Source organism: Larimichthys crocea, chromosome X (assembly GCF_000972845.2).
Source record: "Larimichthys crocea isolate SSNF chromosome X, L_crocea_2.0, whole genome shotgun sequence".
Taxonomy (NCBI): domain Eukaryota; kingdom Metazoa; phylum Chordata; class Actinopteri; family Sciaenidae; genus Larimichthys; species Larimichthys crocea.
The window spans coordinates 14248349-14263780 of NC_040020.1; the positions used below are offsets into that span (position 1 = coordinate 14248349).

At 41.5% G+C, this 15432-nt stretch overlaps 2 protein-coding genes across 5 annotated transcripts; both read left to right on the top strand.

The window, feature by feature from the left end:
* The first annotated feature begins 4358 nt into the window (after positions 1 to 4358).
* Positions 4359 to 7974, top strand: si:rp71-1g18.1 (zinc finger protein Gfi-1b). Its single transcript, XM_027282606.1, has 5 exons — positions 4359 to 4459; positions 4549 to 4815; positions 5112 to 5299; positions 5467 to 5563; positions 6252 to 7974. Exons 2-5 carry the CDS (start codon positions 4557 to 4559, stop codon positions 7211 to 7213), a joined length of 1506 nt encoding a protein of 501 aa, XP_027138407.1. The 5' UTR covers positions 4359 to 4459; positions 4549 to 4556; the 3' UTR covers positions 7214 to 7974.
* A 1468-nt stretch (positions 7975 to 9442) lies between these two features.
* On the top strand, positions 9443 to 15415 carry LOC104927975 (E3 ubiquitin/ISG15 ligase TRIM25). 4 transcript variants are annotated; one of them, XM_019257238.2, is made up of 8 exons: positions 9443 to 9681; positions 10531 to 10808; positions 10982 to 11299; positions 12144 to 12236; positions 12315 to 12399; positions 12492 to 12581; positions 12895 to 12951; positions 14052 to 15415. In XM_019257238.2, the coding sequence occupies exons 2-8, from the start codon at positions 10551 to 10553 to the stop codon at positions 14582 to 14584; spliced, it is 1434 nt and encodes a 477-aa protein (XP_019112783.1). In that variant the 5' UTR covers positions 9443 to 9681; positions 10531 to 10550; the 3' UTR covers positions 14585 to 15415. The 4 variants fall into 4 exon arrangements, with proteins under 4 accessions (XP_019112783.1, XP_019112782.1, XP_019112784.1 ...); XM_019257237.2 differs by lacking the exon at positions 9443 to 9681 and adding an exon at positions 10273 to 10362; XM_019257239.2 differs by lacking the exons at positions 9443 to 9681; positions 14052 to 15415 and adding an exon at positions 13283 to 13370 and having other exon boundaries at positions 10295 to 10808.
* The last annotated feature ends 17 nt before the right edge of the window (positions 15416 to 15432 follow it).

Consider the following 15432-nt stretch of genomic DNA (forward strand, 5'->3'; position numbering starts at 1 on the left):
GGAGTGTAGTACCTATACGCAGTATATATACATTGTACATTGTATGTAGTCAGTCTACTGTATGTTATACCTATACCAAGGTATTGTAAGGGCTGAATGGGCTTCAGAGCTGGACAAAAAACAATCCATAAATGTTAGTACAGTACAAATTTAGTATGTATCTAGTATTTTGCCTTTGAAACTCCTGGTGGTAGTATCAAAAACAGCAGTTCAGACAGTCGATATACTACCAATTTTCACAGGATTGGCTCATTTTTCAACATCCAAATTTTTTGTTTAATTCATTTAATGGGACCATGTACAGTATTAAACATTTCAATTCAATTCAATTCAATTTTATTTGTATAGCCCAAAGTCACAAAGTACATTTGCCTCAGAGGGCTTTACAATCTGTACAGGGAGTGACACCCTCTGTCCTTAGACCCTCGGTTCGAATGAGGACAAAATTGCCCACAAAAAACCCTTTAACAGGGAAAAAATGTGGAAGAAACCTCAGGAAGAGCCACAGAGGAGGGATCCCTCTCCCAGGATGGACAAACGTGCAATGGATGTCACATAAACAATTACATTTGATGTACTGCACTGGAGTTAGCTTACAGCTACTTTTCATCTGCAGTCCCTTCGGAAGACACAATTGTATTACAGCACAATAACAAACAGTACAAAGCAAAAAACACACAGGATACATAATACAAAATACAAAGTTACACACAAGGACTGTTACCACATGGACAGAGGAGGCCTCCATGCAGCTACAGGACTGCTTTGAAAGGACCAACTGGGACATTTTTGAACATCAAAACCTGGATGTGCTCACAGACAGTGTCCTCTGTTACATCAAGAACTGCATAGACACTGTCACAGTGAAAAAACGCATCCGGGTCTACCCAAACCAAAAGCCCTGGATGACCAGGGAGGTCCAGCAGCTGCTGAAACAGAGAAACATCGCCTTCAGGACCGGCGACAGAGACCACTATAGTGCAGCTCGAGCCGACCTGAGGAGAGGCATCAAACTGGCCAAAGCGGAATACAGGAGAAGAATCGAGGTCCACCTGGAAAGTAACAACAGCAGGCAGGTGTGGCAGGGCATCCAGCATCTGACAAACTATAAAACCAACCCCGGAGCCGCCGAAGGTGACCCTGCACTGGCAGAGGAGCTGAACATCTTCTTTGCCCGCTTTGAGGTCACAGCACCAGAGGCCCAACAACACCACGCAGCCCACAGCAGCACAGTCCTCACTCTGGAGGAACACGAGGTGAGGCGCTCGCTGCGGGCTGTCAACCCGAGGAAGGCGACGGGTCCTGATGGCGTCCCGGGCCGGGTGCTGAGGGACTGCGCCGACCAGCTGGCTGGGATCTTCACCAGGATCTTCAACAGATCACTAGCACAGTCAACTGTCCCACCCTGTCTCAAGTCCTCCATCATAGTTCCTGTGCCCAAGAAGCCCCACATCTCTGGTCTAAATGACTACAGACCAGTGGCACTCACCCCAGTGGTGATGAAGTGCTTTGAAAAACTGGTCCGTAGTCACATTACATCAGCCCTGCCACGCAGCCTTGACCCCCACCAGTTTGCGTACAGAGCAAACCGATCCACGGAGGACGCCGTGGCCACAGCACTCCATGCCGCCCTGTCACACCTGGAGGGACAAGGGAACTATGTGCGGATGCTCTTCGTGGATTACAGCTCAGCATTTAATACCATCCTCCCACACAGACTGGTGACCAAGCTGAGAGACCTGGGGCTTCCTCACACAACCTGCATGTGGATTAACAGTTTCCTTTCCGACCGCAAACAGAGAGTGAGAATCGGCCACCACACATCCCCAGCCCTGAGCCTCAGCACTGGCTCTCCCCAGGGCTGTGTGCTCAGCCCACTGCTCTACTCCCTGTACACACATGACTGCTCCCCTGTCCATCAGAGCAACACCATCATTAAATTTGCAGACGACACCACGGTGGTGGGGCTCATATCTGGGGGTGACGAGTCTGCCTACAGAGACGAGGTAACGCAGCTGGTGTCATGGTGTGTGGCCAACAACCTTCTCCTGAACACCTCAAAGACAAAAGAACTCATAATTGACTATAGGAAAAAAAGGACAGAGATCCCTCCACTTAACATCAGCGGGCAAAGCGTGGAGAGAGTAACAAACTTTCGCTTCCTGGGAGTCAGCATTGAGGACAACCTGACCTGGAGCGCAAACACCTCTGAGCTGCTGAAGAAGTCCCAACACAGACTGTACTTTCTCAGGACACTCAGAAAGAGCAACATCACACAAAGGCTGCTTATCTGTTTCTACAGAGCCACCATAGAAAGTATAATGACATACTGCATATGTATTTGGTACGCTAGCAGCACAGCAGCTCAGAGGAATGCGCTCCAGGGGGTCATCAAGACCGCCCAAAAGATTGTTGGCTGCCCCCTCCCCACGCTGGAAGATCTTCACCGCTTGCGTTGTGTGAAAAAAGCCCACAATATAACAAAAGACACCTCACACCCTGGCCACCCCCTGTTTGAACTGTTGCCATCAGGAAAGCGGTACAGAGCAATCAGGGCAAGGACAAACAGATTTATGCACAGTTTCTACCCCACGGCAATCACCTGTTTAAATGCTGCTAAAACTAAGGCACGCTGACAATCATTCACACAGTAATCTGTCCCACATGATGTTGTTGTTGATGCTGCTGTTGTTGTTGTTGTTGATGTATTTCTTGCACTTTGTAAATTTTGCACTTGGTGAAATCTTTGCACTGACTGGATGGCACTTTTAATTTCGTTGTACAGGTGACAATGACAATAAAGATATTCTATTCTATTCTATTCTATTCTAACAGCGCATAACATACACCCACAATGTCAGTGGCTACAGAGCTGAGTATCCTTTAGCAGACTTTTTAATTTGGTTTTAAATGTGATGGAACTGCAGCTTTTTCTGCCATCAGAAGAGTTTGGAAATAGTACTATCAAATAAAAATAAAAATCCATACATAGCAGCTTTGAAATAAAAGGGAAATAAAGGGAGCAGTTTAATGCAAAAATGTGCTACATTTAATTTGCTTAAACTGTGTATAAATGCAGACACTAAGTAATAAGAACAAAAAATGTGTTGAAAAGGTAGCTACTTTCGCTCAGGTTGGAATGCAGCATAATACATGGACACCTTTTCCTGCCAGATTGCATATAGAAATCCCAACTTTTATAGGGAAAATGAACACATCTGACAAGCTTATGTTAAGGCCTGTCCAGAGGTCTGTTTTTAGGTGTTGTCTATACCAGCTGGAAGTCACAAGAAGACTCAATTTGCAGGTTCAGCTTGCAAGCAGTTATTATTACAAGCAATTTATTATCTGTTATAAAAATTAGGAATATACTGGGGTCCAGTTGTTTTAATTCATATAGCGTGTGTGTCCTGTCTTTTGCATGTCTCGTGCACCTCTCTTATTTGGCCTGTGATTTACTGAGACTGGCAGGGAGAGATAATTATAAATCAATAGTACAAGGTTAGGAGAGACAGGCTAGGGGAGTATCATTTGGATATGAAACATAATGCTCATTACTGAGCAGAAAAACAAAAAAGGACATTATGATATTATCTGTATCAGTGGGGAGGTGTCTGAGACAGCCCATTTAAAAAAATGTATAAGAACCAACTGTTACAGCTCCATGAGAAGCCTTTCTCTGTACATGTAACCCCTTTTGTGTGTTGCACTGTTAAACGCTCCTTCTTGTACAAGAATAATAAATTTAACTTAAACTTTGATGCTTTGAATCCAGTCTTCCTTATTCAAGGGTTTTTTCTTTAAAATTTCCCATAACATTATCAACATGTTACAATTTTCTGCCAGCTTTAAGTTGAACTGCTGCTTTCTTTATAGAATGTTTGTGTAGTCTGACATGGCTACCTGTAACCATTAAGTGGCAACCACCGGCCCTGTGGCTGAGAAGTGAAGTGAAACCAACGTGAACTGACAAAAACTGCAGTGTTTTGGCTTATATTTTAGGGACGATGGAGGCAGAATTGCCAAGATGGCAACGGCTGACCAGAGACTACGTCCATGTTTTATACAGTCTGTGATAACCATTGATCCCCCTTTAAAATATATCTCACTGCTACCCATAAGCATGAATCACAAGACCCTGCCAATGATGTTGGTTATTAAAATTTTAGTGCACTCTGCAATGCACAAATATTCGCGGTGACCATGTTTTTTATGCAGATAAAGGACCTTTTACACAAATATGCAAAAAAGATACATGCATAGAAATTATCTTGAAACATACAGGATTTTTTTTTTTTTATCTGTACAACTCCACAAAAACACCCAGTGTTTGTTTGTTTTTTTTTTTTGGCCCCCGTCCTTCTCGTGTCGTTCTGCACCCTCCCTCTTCAGTGTTTGCTGCGCCTGCGTCAGTACGAGACATGCCCTCTTTTTTCAGCGAACCATGTGGCAGACTTTGGTAAATAAAAAATTCTGCTAATTTTTTTTTTTACTCTAAATTTCGTGCAAAAGAAACCTCTCTGACCGCTGACGTCAGAACCATTTCAGCAGCTAAAATGTCGGCGGGCGTCGGGAACCTCCAGGCGCAGGTGGAGTCGGTGCTGGGCGCGCTGGTCAAAGCGGCCACGGTGGAGTTAACCAAACTGTTCGAGAGCAGGTACGGGGCCTCGGCGCTGGCTGTGGACGCGGGCCGCACCGTCAACAAAAGGGGAAATGAAAGCATGGAGACACTGGATAGTTTATCGACCAGTGACACAAAACGCAGCATTGGAGTGCAGGTAGAAGGGGACATTTCTTCGCAGTTGGAGCTCTGCGGTACGTGTCTTTGGACATTTTTAATGCCGTGACTTCCTGTTTATGTCCGCGGCTCGGCTGCAGGGACAGAAGCATGACGAGAATGCAGACTAGCTGCTTTAAACTGCATGACTGATGAACATTGTCACGCAGATATTGCATGCTTTTTCTCGATGCATATGTGCTTTTAGTTCGTGCACATGCACTGTTTTCATTTGCAGCTGTCGCACTGAGCTCCTGCAGGAAGTTAGTTCCACATCGTGGACCCAGTAAAAGAATGCAAGTCTGTCTTAACCCTTCCCCCTTCTTCTCCATAGACCCCCCTGTCCTTTCAGATAGTGATTGTTTGAAGGAGGGCAGGAATGAAGAGGAGGAGGAGGAGGAGGACGAGGAGGAGGAGGAGGAAGAGGAGGAGGAGGGGGGCTGTCTCACTCCATCATATATCCCCCTGGTTGTTGAAAATAATGGCCAAGTTGACCCTGAAGGGTCGCCTCTAAAGGAACAGGTCAGTGTGGATTTACAAGGGTGTAAATTACCCTGAGAGCAGCTTTGTGACTTGTATATTATCACCTCATCACAGCCCTGTATTATTTGTTTTTTTTAATGAACTGTGTCCTCGTGATATATACTGTACTGCAGACCATGCACATGTTATGTTTCCTCTTTTATCAGGCTGTTGTGGGGACTATGGACATGGTGGAGTTGAGTCACTTTGGTGGAGTTGAGCCTTCAGATAATAGTGAACCTCAATCAGAGGTTGTTTTGCAAGGTAAGGAAAAGCACCATGGCAGTGAGATGTGATCCAAGGCTGAAACATACTGATAAACTGTAACATTCATTACATTGTCAAGTGATACAAGTGATACAAATGTTAGGATTATGTCTGTGAGGGATTGATAAAAGATAGCTTGAGAGACAAACATGTACAAAATATATCCCAGGCTTAGACTGGTAAGTCCCAGTGCATCCTGGGATAGGCTCCATCCCCCAGCGACTCTAAATGGCATTAGTTCACATGTAAAGAACTATTCAAACAAGCACTTTGACTTCTAGTTATTGCACAGACACAAACCGGCACCATCAGTAAAATATGGCTTTTTACTAACACCTAGTGGCAGTTTTTATAACATGGATTAACTGTCTCCCACCACTGTTGAAAGCACATTGTACACTGAGATATGTGAGGTGAAGCCACACTGCAATCTATGTAGATTATTATATTTTATGTATGAACTGATGGCAGTTCAGCAGCAGTCCATTGACACAATGAGTGCACTGCAGTGCATTCCTGACATTTGCTATGCCTCTTTAACAACTTAAGCTTATAACAGTTGATTTTTGCTGCACCTGTGCAACAGATCGTTGGTTAACTTTACATTAATATTGAAAATGTCCTGTCAAAGCTGAATCAGAGAATGATGGTGTGATTGTATAAAAACACATCTAATCTTTTTCAGTCTCTGCAGGGACTCTGACAGAGACATTAAGAGATGGATCTACGCAAAGGTCTCCAACGGAAGAGAAACCTCTTGTGATCCAACCAGATACACGTTATATCATTTCGAGGGATAACATTAAGTTTGTCTGCCCGTTGATCCTCAAGCCACAGTCTCCTGCTCCTAAACTCGACAGATCAGAGAAGCCTGTTCAAGCCGAGCCTCAGCAAGCCTGTGTCAGCACAGCCAAGGGCAACGCATACAGTCCATCCCCTTCTGATGGAGCTGTGACTCCTGGTCAGGTTGGAGTTTGGGAACGGATCCATACGCCAAAGGAGGCGAAGAACAATCTTCACATGAAACTGAAACTGACTTCTCCAGACCAAAAGCTGATGCGTCCTTGCGCGGTCCATCTAGTGAACATCCTCACAGTGCCTGAGTCAGAGATGCAGCTTCAAGATGATGTTGCTGAAGGCAACAATGCTAAGCACAAAGCAGGTCAGCCTCTGCCCAAAGACCTACGCCGACACCAAGGTCTTCACACAGGCCATCGCCTCTGCTGCTTCACCCCCTGTGGAAACGGCATTTGGCAGCTTCAGAAGGTGGTCGCTCACACCCGTGACGGCTACGCTTGCAGCACCTGCGGAAAGACGTTCAAGCGGAGAAAGATTCTCCGCCGGCATGAACGCTTTCATACCGGAGAGAAACCATATCCGTGTTCAGTGTGCTCAAAGACGTTTGCACTGAGGAAGAGCCTCCGCCGCCATGTGAGGTTCCACACAGGGGAGAGGCCGCATACCTGCACACACTGCAGCAAAAGCTTCCGCCTGCGGGACAATCTGAAAGCACACCTGAGGTTTCACACTGGAGAGAAGCCTTTCAGCTGCCCCACTTGTGGCAAGATGTTCAGGATCATGAGGAATCTGGAGAAACACCAGTGTGAATTCTTTGTTCCTTCATTTAGGACGATTGCTGGATTGTAGTTGTGGAAAAAGTGGATGCTTGTGCCATTTTCTACCTCAGGCTGAAGACTGTTATGTAAGTTGTGATGAGAGAGATAAAGCTATGTCATTCCAGAAAGGTTATATTTTAATAACAAGAGTTGCAGTGAGGTTGAGGAGACATTTTTTTATATACTACTTTTTCATGCTACTGAGGGTTTTTGACTTATTTTTTCTTGTTTCCATATTTTGTGGACCAATAGTGTGACTGGAACTCTGAGCAAGTTCTATAACCACTTGCACTACAGATAAAAAGGTATCTAGTGACTGTGTGGTGAGACAAAATACTTCACTCTTCCTGTCAAAGTATATATAAAGTACTTGCTGTTTTTTTTGTGTTTGTGTTTTATATATTGTTTTTATATTGTGCTTTAAAATGTTTTAGTGTCATGTCTCTTGTCAAGAAGTGTTTGTTTTTGTATTAATTGTACTAATTACTGAATGTATGTATAGATCTTTCTTTTCATGACCTGAATATCTGGGACTATCCATGCTCACATTTAAAGGAATCTGGTAAAAATTTGTTAAAATACTTTGGAATGAAAATCGTAAGTGTACATATGGTCAAACAAATGTGATCTCTTTTCAAATTGTGTTGAGAAAAAGGTTTTTTTACATTCCTTTATACAGATATTTCACATTGACAAATTTCTGTATTCATCTTTTCAAACTTCTGATCCTTGATAACTTTTTTTGTATGAATAAAAAAGGCATTATTGTGAAACACATCATTTGATTATTTTGTTGTGTGAACCTTCAACACCCTACATTCAGCTAATGGGTGCGGTCGAATAGTTAATTTTGCTTAGGAACCTTCCTCATTGAGTGAAATGATCCGGAAGTATTAACATAGCCGCCATGATAAAAGCTGTTTGAATTCTCAAAATGTTATGGAAAGGTGCTTCAATCCTTCCTTTGTTATCTCCTTTAGCATAGTGTACACCGAACCATCCTTTGCGTGTGAATATGAACATACGTGTTGGCGTGATGTAAAAACTTTGATCGTGAAGTGTGTTCTGTTGTTGACTCTGGAGCTGCGTTCACACACAGAGTACAAACTGTTTGTAACTGTGACATCCAGCGTCCTGCAGATCATCATGAAGTTACCGATGATTATTAATCATATCCTTGCTATAACTTGTTAATATGTTTATACATGAGTGGAGGGTGAGCGACCATACCAGCGTAACAAACTCTTCATTTGACTTCTGTGACAGGTGGACGATATTCATTTTTTATTTGAATTCTGACGTTGATAATAAAGTCATATTTTTCACTGGGTTTTCCACGTTTATATATTTCCTGCAGTCTAGTGTAAGTGCGGTTGTCTCTTTCCTAACTCCTTATGAACTCTCCTTCACATCTTTCCTTGACCTGTGTTTAGGAAAGGACTTAGGAGCTAATTTTTTGACTATTTGACTGCACCCTGTAACTTTCTAATAAGATAAGATAGACTTTATTGATTGCCACACTGGGGGAAATTTACTTGTTACAGCAGCTCAAAATACACAAGGTGGACAAGAAAACATTCATAAATGATATAGAAAAAAATCTATTATATACTAGTAAAATACCCCCAAAAAGGTTTATACATAATATATACCTTTGTAGTAAGATGCACATATATAACTAGGTATAACAGGAAGTTTTCAGGATACAGTTTATTATAATTGTACAGTATAAGTAAAATAAGTAAATTGCACTGGAAAAAATAGCACAGCAGAATAAATATAATCAACACAGGCAAAAAGTAATTGTACGGCGTAGTATAATTTAAGTATGATGTAAATAAATGTATGCATGGATAACGTAAAATTATAACAGTGAAACAGTGCTGCATTATGTTGTGGTGTTAAAGACTCACAGCTGGACCTGTAGTGTTCCTTACATGGTGGGTGGAACGACAATAAAAAAGCACAGTTATAAAAGGTTGAGAAGGTGTAACTAATAGTTTAATTGATAGTGAGTCATTTACTAATGCTGTACAGATGTAGACAGTCATAGGTCACTTTTATACTTTTGTTAAAGTCACTACATTACATGAAACTAGGTTGTTTATCATTTACTTTGACCAGTAAGAAATATCATACTCTGACGTGAGAAACCTTAAACTCCTTTTATACTGATAATTTAAAACAAGCTTATTTTCATCAATTCTCAGTCATTATTCTTCTTTTCATTACATTTTGGAGTTTATATATTTGGACCATGCACTGGGGGGTATAAACAGGAAGTGTAACGTTGCCATGGAGTCCGATGTTAGATCTGGGTAGAGATTTGTTAATTCATGGACTGTGTGGTTAATAACATGTAAAACATTCAGGACGACACCTCTGCTGCGTTTCTTACTTAATATTTTTTACATTTTGGTGAACCAGCGCCATGGAAAGTCATGCTAAAGTAGCTATTAGCACGTCCTGTTTTCACTGTAACCATGGATGCAGACTGAGGTACAGACGAGGATTTACTATTTCATACTAAATGTTATAGTTATGATGAGGAAACATTTGTTGTTGTGTGTTTTTGAGAGGATTTATGAACGTTTAATCTCGCTAGTTTGCACCTGTCCAGTCCTTTGGTTACATTACATGGCGTTATTCATAGTTTAAGTCAATTGTATAACTCCTACATAGCCCTGTTACCCCACACAGGTGTTTCCAGGTAATTTGCTGGTTGGACAGGTGAAACCAATAACAGGACCGTGTGACTTTCACTTGAGCGGTATCAGTTTGGACTTGGAGCACTTTTATTAAATATGACATAAAATGTTAATATTTAAACTGCGCGTCACTAGTCCAGATGTCTTTGCGGGTCAAAGACTATTTATTTAATTATTGAAGTCGGTGACCGCAACAAATTCTCAAAGTAGCCACATCCAAGGTCAGCCTCAGAGGAGGTCTAATCATATATATTCACATATATATTTCTTTCATATCTAATGAAAATATTCCGATTATACATTCACGTATTCAACGAAATTGATATTTCATGTTTTGTGAAGTTACTGTCGATCCTCCCCTTCGGCTCCGCCCACCAGGAAGTACAAATATAAAGTCAGCAGTGCTTTCACTTTAGTGTGTGTGGAAAACAGGAGACAAGCAAAACCGAGGGCTCTGCTTTGACTTTAAAGGATCACTGATTACTTTTTAATTAACAGAATTATGTCACTGATTCTCTCATGATCTTGTGCTAAGGCTCATGGGTTATTCATGACAACCGTGGCAAGTGTTTACAAAGGCAGCTGCTGAACTGTGCAGATAACTCCGTTCCTGTCTGCTCTGTCTCTCTCTCACCGGCAGTCTTTGAAAAGGAGGGATCAATGGAAGGGACAGAGAAAACAAAGCTTGAGGAGATGCTGACGTGCCCAGTGTGCCAGGACATCTTTAAGGATCCCCGGCAGCTGCCTTGTGGACACAGCATGTGTATGAGCTGTCTGGAAAACATGATGGATCACACCTCAGACATGCCCTTCCGTTGTCCAGACTGTAGAGGGTACTTTGGACATACCATTGCTGTACAGAAGAGCTACGCACTGGCCAACATCGCAGAGGACTTCAGGGTGAACAGGAGGAGCAGGGTATTTATAAACATTTGTTCACCTTCAGTCTCTTTAATGCCACTTAAAAGATGTAGAGAATGAACTAACAGTGAAGGAATGTAAACATTTTTCTTTAAAGTGGATATCTAATAATATAATATAATATGTAATACACCTTTTCCCGCCTCCATATATCTGGTTTTTGTACGCAGGATGAGCAGAAAAAACATGTGTACTGTGACTGCTGCCTGGAGAAAAAAACTCTGGCCATGAAAATGTGTCTGAAGTGTGAGGTGGCGCTTTGCAAAGAGCATGTCAAAGACCACCTGGAGCTACCGGTGTTCACGGGACACCCCTTGGTCAACCCTCTGGGTGACCTCCTGAAGAGGAAATGCCCAGAGCATGAAGACGAGGTGTTGAGGTACTACTGCAACTCGTCCAGACGCTACATCTGCAACGTGTGTGCCCTAGAGACCAAGCAGCATACCTTGGCCACTGAGGCTTCCACTGTCCTGAGGAGACAGCTTACTGTGAGTTTTGTACAATGCTATACTATACAGAAAAAATCAGAGCACAGGAAAACATTAGACTGAACTGCAAAGTAAAGATATGTTCTTGTGAACAGAGTGAGAAATTCCTGTTTGTGCCTGTGCTGCGAGGAAACAGGATTTTCTGGTTGCTGAGAACACCAACATAACCCGTTCACTCAATCCCTAATCTCTTAAACCACACACTACAGTCATTACTAAGGTTGTCATGATACCAGATTTTTTTTAAAACTTTAATACTAATATTATTGTTAAACAATACTTTTGATACCATACACGCAGTGCTAGTACAGGAAAAGTCTAAAAACTGAACGCACACCAAGGACCAGCTGCAGTGTCTCATACAGAATAGCCATGTAACTGGGGTGGGTATTATATTTGAATACATTACCATATTTATCACATCACTACTTTTATTCTACATAGTTTTCCACCTTATTTTAGTGTTTACTCACAAATAATCCTAGTCATCACAAAGTCACGCTGTGCAGAAAATTGCACTAGTAAATCCTAGTGATCCCAGAGTTTCCAAAGATGCCAAATATGTGAGGCTGAACTTTTGATAAAAAGCTGTATGAAATTATGCAAAAAAAAAAATCTGGAACATTTCCATTTAATTTAACAGTGCAGCCATAAAAAACGCTTTAAACAGTGAAAACATAGCTTTTATGGAGAGCTGGAAAAGCTTATTACATGACACTTAAAATTACTAGAATGAAATTGATGATTTTTTTTTTTTTTTCACCTTAAAACTACATAAGGGAAAAAAAGGGTTGAAGCTGGATGTTAATTAGTTTGAAGTATAACGTGTGTGTGCATTCAACAGGAGTACATGGACCAGCGTTTCGAAATGCTTAAGGAGCAAATGACAGAATCTAACGAGTCTGTAAAAAAACTACAAGAAGACATCCGACGTGAAGTAAGCTCTGTTTACTAAATTATCTATCTGTGATTTTAAACACTTTTCATACATAATATGTATTCTCCCTCCTGACAGAGACATAAAGGGAACCTTGCCGACTCACCGGTCAACAGCGTGACAGTGGTGCTGCTATGTCTGTGGTTCATTGTTCTGTATTATGGTAAGAGAATGCTGAACCCGAGTATATGTTTGTCTTTGTACACTTTGTACATGAACATGCACTCACTGATGTCTGTCTTTGTTTCTAACCAGCCTACAACTACTCTGTGGAAAACCAGACGTTAGCAGAAGCGCTGGACAAGCAGCAGAACCGTGTGCATCACATTTACTCCACCATTGCTGGTAAGATGGCAGGTTTCAGATCCTCCCTGCTGCCTGTTCACATGCCTTCAACAAAGACGGGGAATTCAGCAACATGTGATTTAATTAAACCACAATAACATGTTTTGGCTCACAGGCTATTGTGTTCAAACAACTCCATTCTTGGTGCTGAGCCAAAATGTGTCAACCACACATGTTCAAAAAAAAGAAAGTCCCGTATGTTTGACAAAATGTATATCTGCATCATCACCTTCTTAGGAACTCAGTCTTTCTTTGTTTCTAGTAATTCCTAAAATTCTTCCAAATAACTTTTCTAATTTTAATACCTGCACAGAACTCTTGGTTGATCATCCACCGAAGAGCCAGAAACCTCCAGAAACAGGAGATAAAGGTACAAAATGATCTGTCGAGAACTAGTTTGTGTACAGTGCAGTACAGTGACTTGCCTGATGGAGACACTATAACTTAAGAAGTACTGAGAGTACCTGTTCTCTCTACTGTATATTGTCAGTGTGATGCTGACAGTGAAGGAAGTCATTGAAGTCATTCTGTAGTATCATATTAGGCAGACAATGAGCATGTTTACATGCACATTAGCATCCTGGTTTTGATCATACTTGGGATATGATGTTAACATGGAACAAAGTGAGATCTGGTTATTCATATCATTGCTATCTTGATTCTAATGTTCTCCAGGTTTCTGATTGTCTGCGTCGTTTCAGTATCAACCAAGTTGCCTTAATAGTTGATGATGAACTCCGTCTGGTTTCTGGCTGCCAATAAAAAAATAAACGATTTGCATCCCTTCTCCCTACCGACTTTCATTTTGATTTTACCATGTGCACCATCATCACATTGTTACCTTCATTATTTTATTTTATTTTTTGCTTCGCTGACTGACTATTAGGACACACCTGTGATTGTTACTACTAAAGCTTTTTCAAAACGGCCATAAGCGCTTATCCGGGTTTCTAAAACCAGAATATGGCATGTGCATGCACAAGACCTGATCATAACAGGGACACTAGTGTGCATTTAAACAAGCTGCTGTGCTACCCAGAGTCTCAGATGCACCAAAGAAACTGTGTTATGACACTTATGTACTACACAAATACTGAGTATTATAAATTTTAAAGTCAAGTTTTGCAACTTTTGCTGAACAGCAGCACAAGTGGCAGTTACAATGAATGATAAATGAAAAATGCTAAAACATAATGTAGCACTGGCAGAAATAAAGGACAAGTCATGAGGTAAAAATGAATAAAATTAGCTACAAGGCAATATCTGTCTAAAGTTAGTTAACATTAGCTATCATAAGCTGCTGGTCATACCAGACCAAGTCGGGCTGCAGCAGCAAAACCCCTGAGCGTATCAGTAATAGTCTTGCTCCCAACGACTTCATTTTCCATGAGATTATTTCCATTATAAATTGAGGTACATCAGCATTGTTTATGTAAACTTAAATGGTCTGTTTGTCCGGCTGTCTGTCAGGAATTCTCATGTTGGATCTGGACACAGCCAGTCCTTTCCTTGGAGTGTCCACTGACCTCCAAACAGCAGAGAGAGTGAAAACCAAGATGGGCTATCCCAGCAGTAAGAGCCGCTTCACTGAAGCCCCGCAGGTCCTCTCCGCCAGGTGCTTCTCCACTGGTACCCACATCTGGGAGGTAGAGGCTGAAGGATACTGGGACATTGCCGTGGCTTACAAGAGCATCCAACGTAAGAGCAAGTACAACAGCACCTTCGGAATGAATGCACAGTCCTGGAGCCTGACACACAACGGCAAAGGAAAGCTGTTTGCATACCACAATGGAGTTAAATCAGTCCTTTCTGAAACCTTGAAGAGCAGCCGAATAGCAGTGATGGTTAATTTTGAGAAAGGCAACATCACATTCAGTGCTGTGGAGCCTACGATCTCACAGCTGCATGAGTTCAAGGCTGAACTGACTCAACCCTTGTGCCTGGGTTTGGGGCTTTATCGTGTGGATCCACCCAGTAGAGCCTCTATTGTGAAAGCTTTGTGAATAATCCTACAAACTGTTAAAATGTTCAGTCAACACTGGAGCCAGACTGCCTTAAATCAGCTGTAATTAAGGAGAACTAAAGATGACATGCACTAAAGGTGGAGGGGTCTGGGAGTAAAACCTGGCCAAGCCAAAAGAATCTCAGGTATATATATATTTTTATATTGTGTTTTAAGTTATGTTCAGTACGTGATTTTTTTTCCCCTTTAATTGTTGATCTTAATTTTAGTATTATGTATCTACAATATGCAGTATTTTAAGGATGGGCTGGTGTGCTTTCTAAATTATTTTTTTATAGAATATGACAAAGGGGTATATTATACTGAAAAACTAATGGGGCAGTCTTCAGTCTGACCACTCGCAGACCAAAAAGAAAAACAATCCCTGTAATATAATTCACAAGAAAAAAAAAGATACAAATATCGCAGTAGGGGAAATGGGATGGATGAGCTAAGAGCCACACTTTAATCATTCTCATGTAATGTGCTAAATCATATCCTACAGAGGTCAGAACTGCAAATTGATTTTTCATTGCCCTTTTGGAGCAGACGCATTCGGCTTCTTGAATTTACATTTAATAATTAACCTCAGTGTAGAGTTGAATTCCAGCTTCTCTCTATTGTAGTCTGAGAGAAAAGAAGTGAAATAAAAATAAAAATAAACTTCTGCTGAACACCACAAGTAACAAATGCAACATAATGCTAAATGCAGAACTGTAGCTGTACATCATATCAATCTAAAGTTTGCTAACATTAGCCACTATATAAGCTACTAGTCAGAGTAGAGTTAAATTCCTTAATCTCGCTTAAAGAGACATAGCATGAAAAGAAATAAAACACTGGATTGAG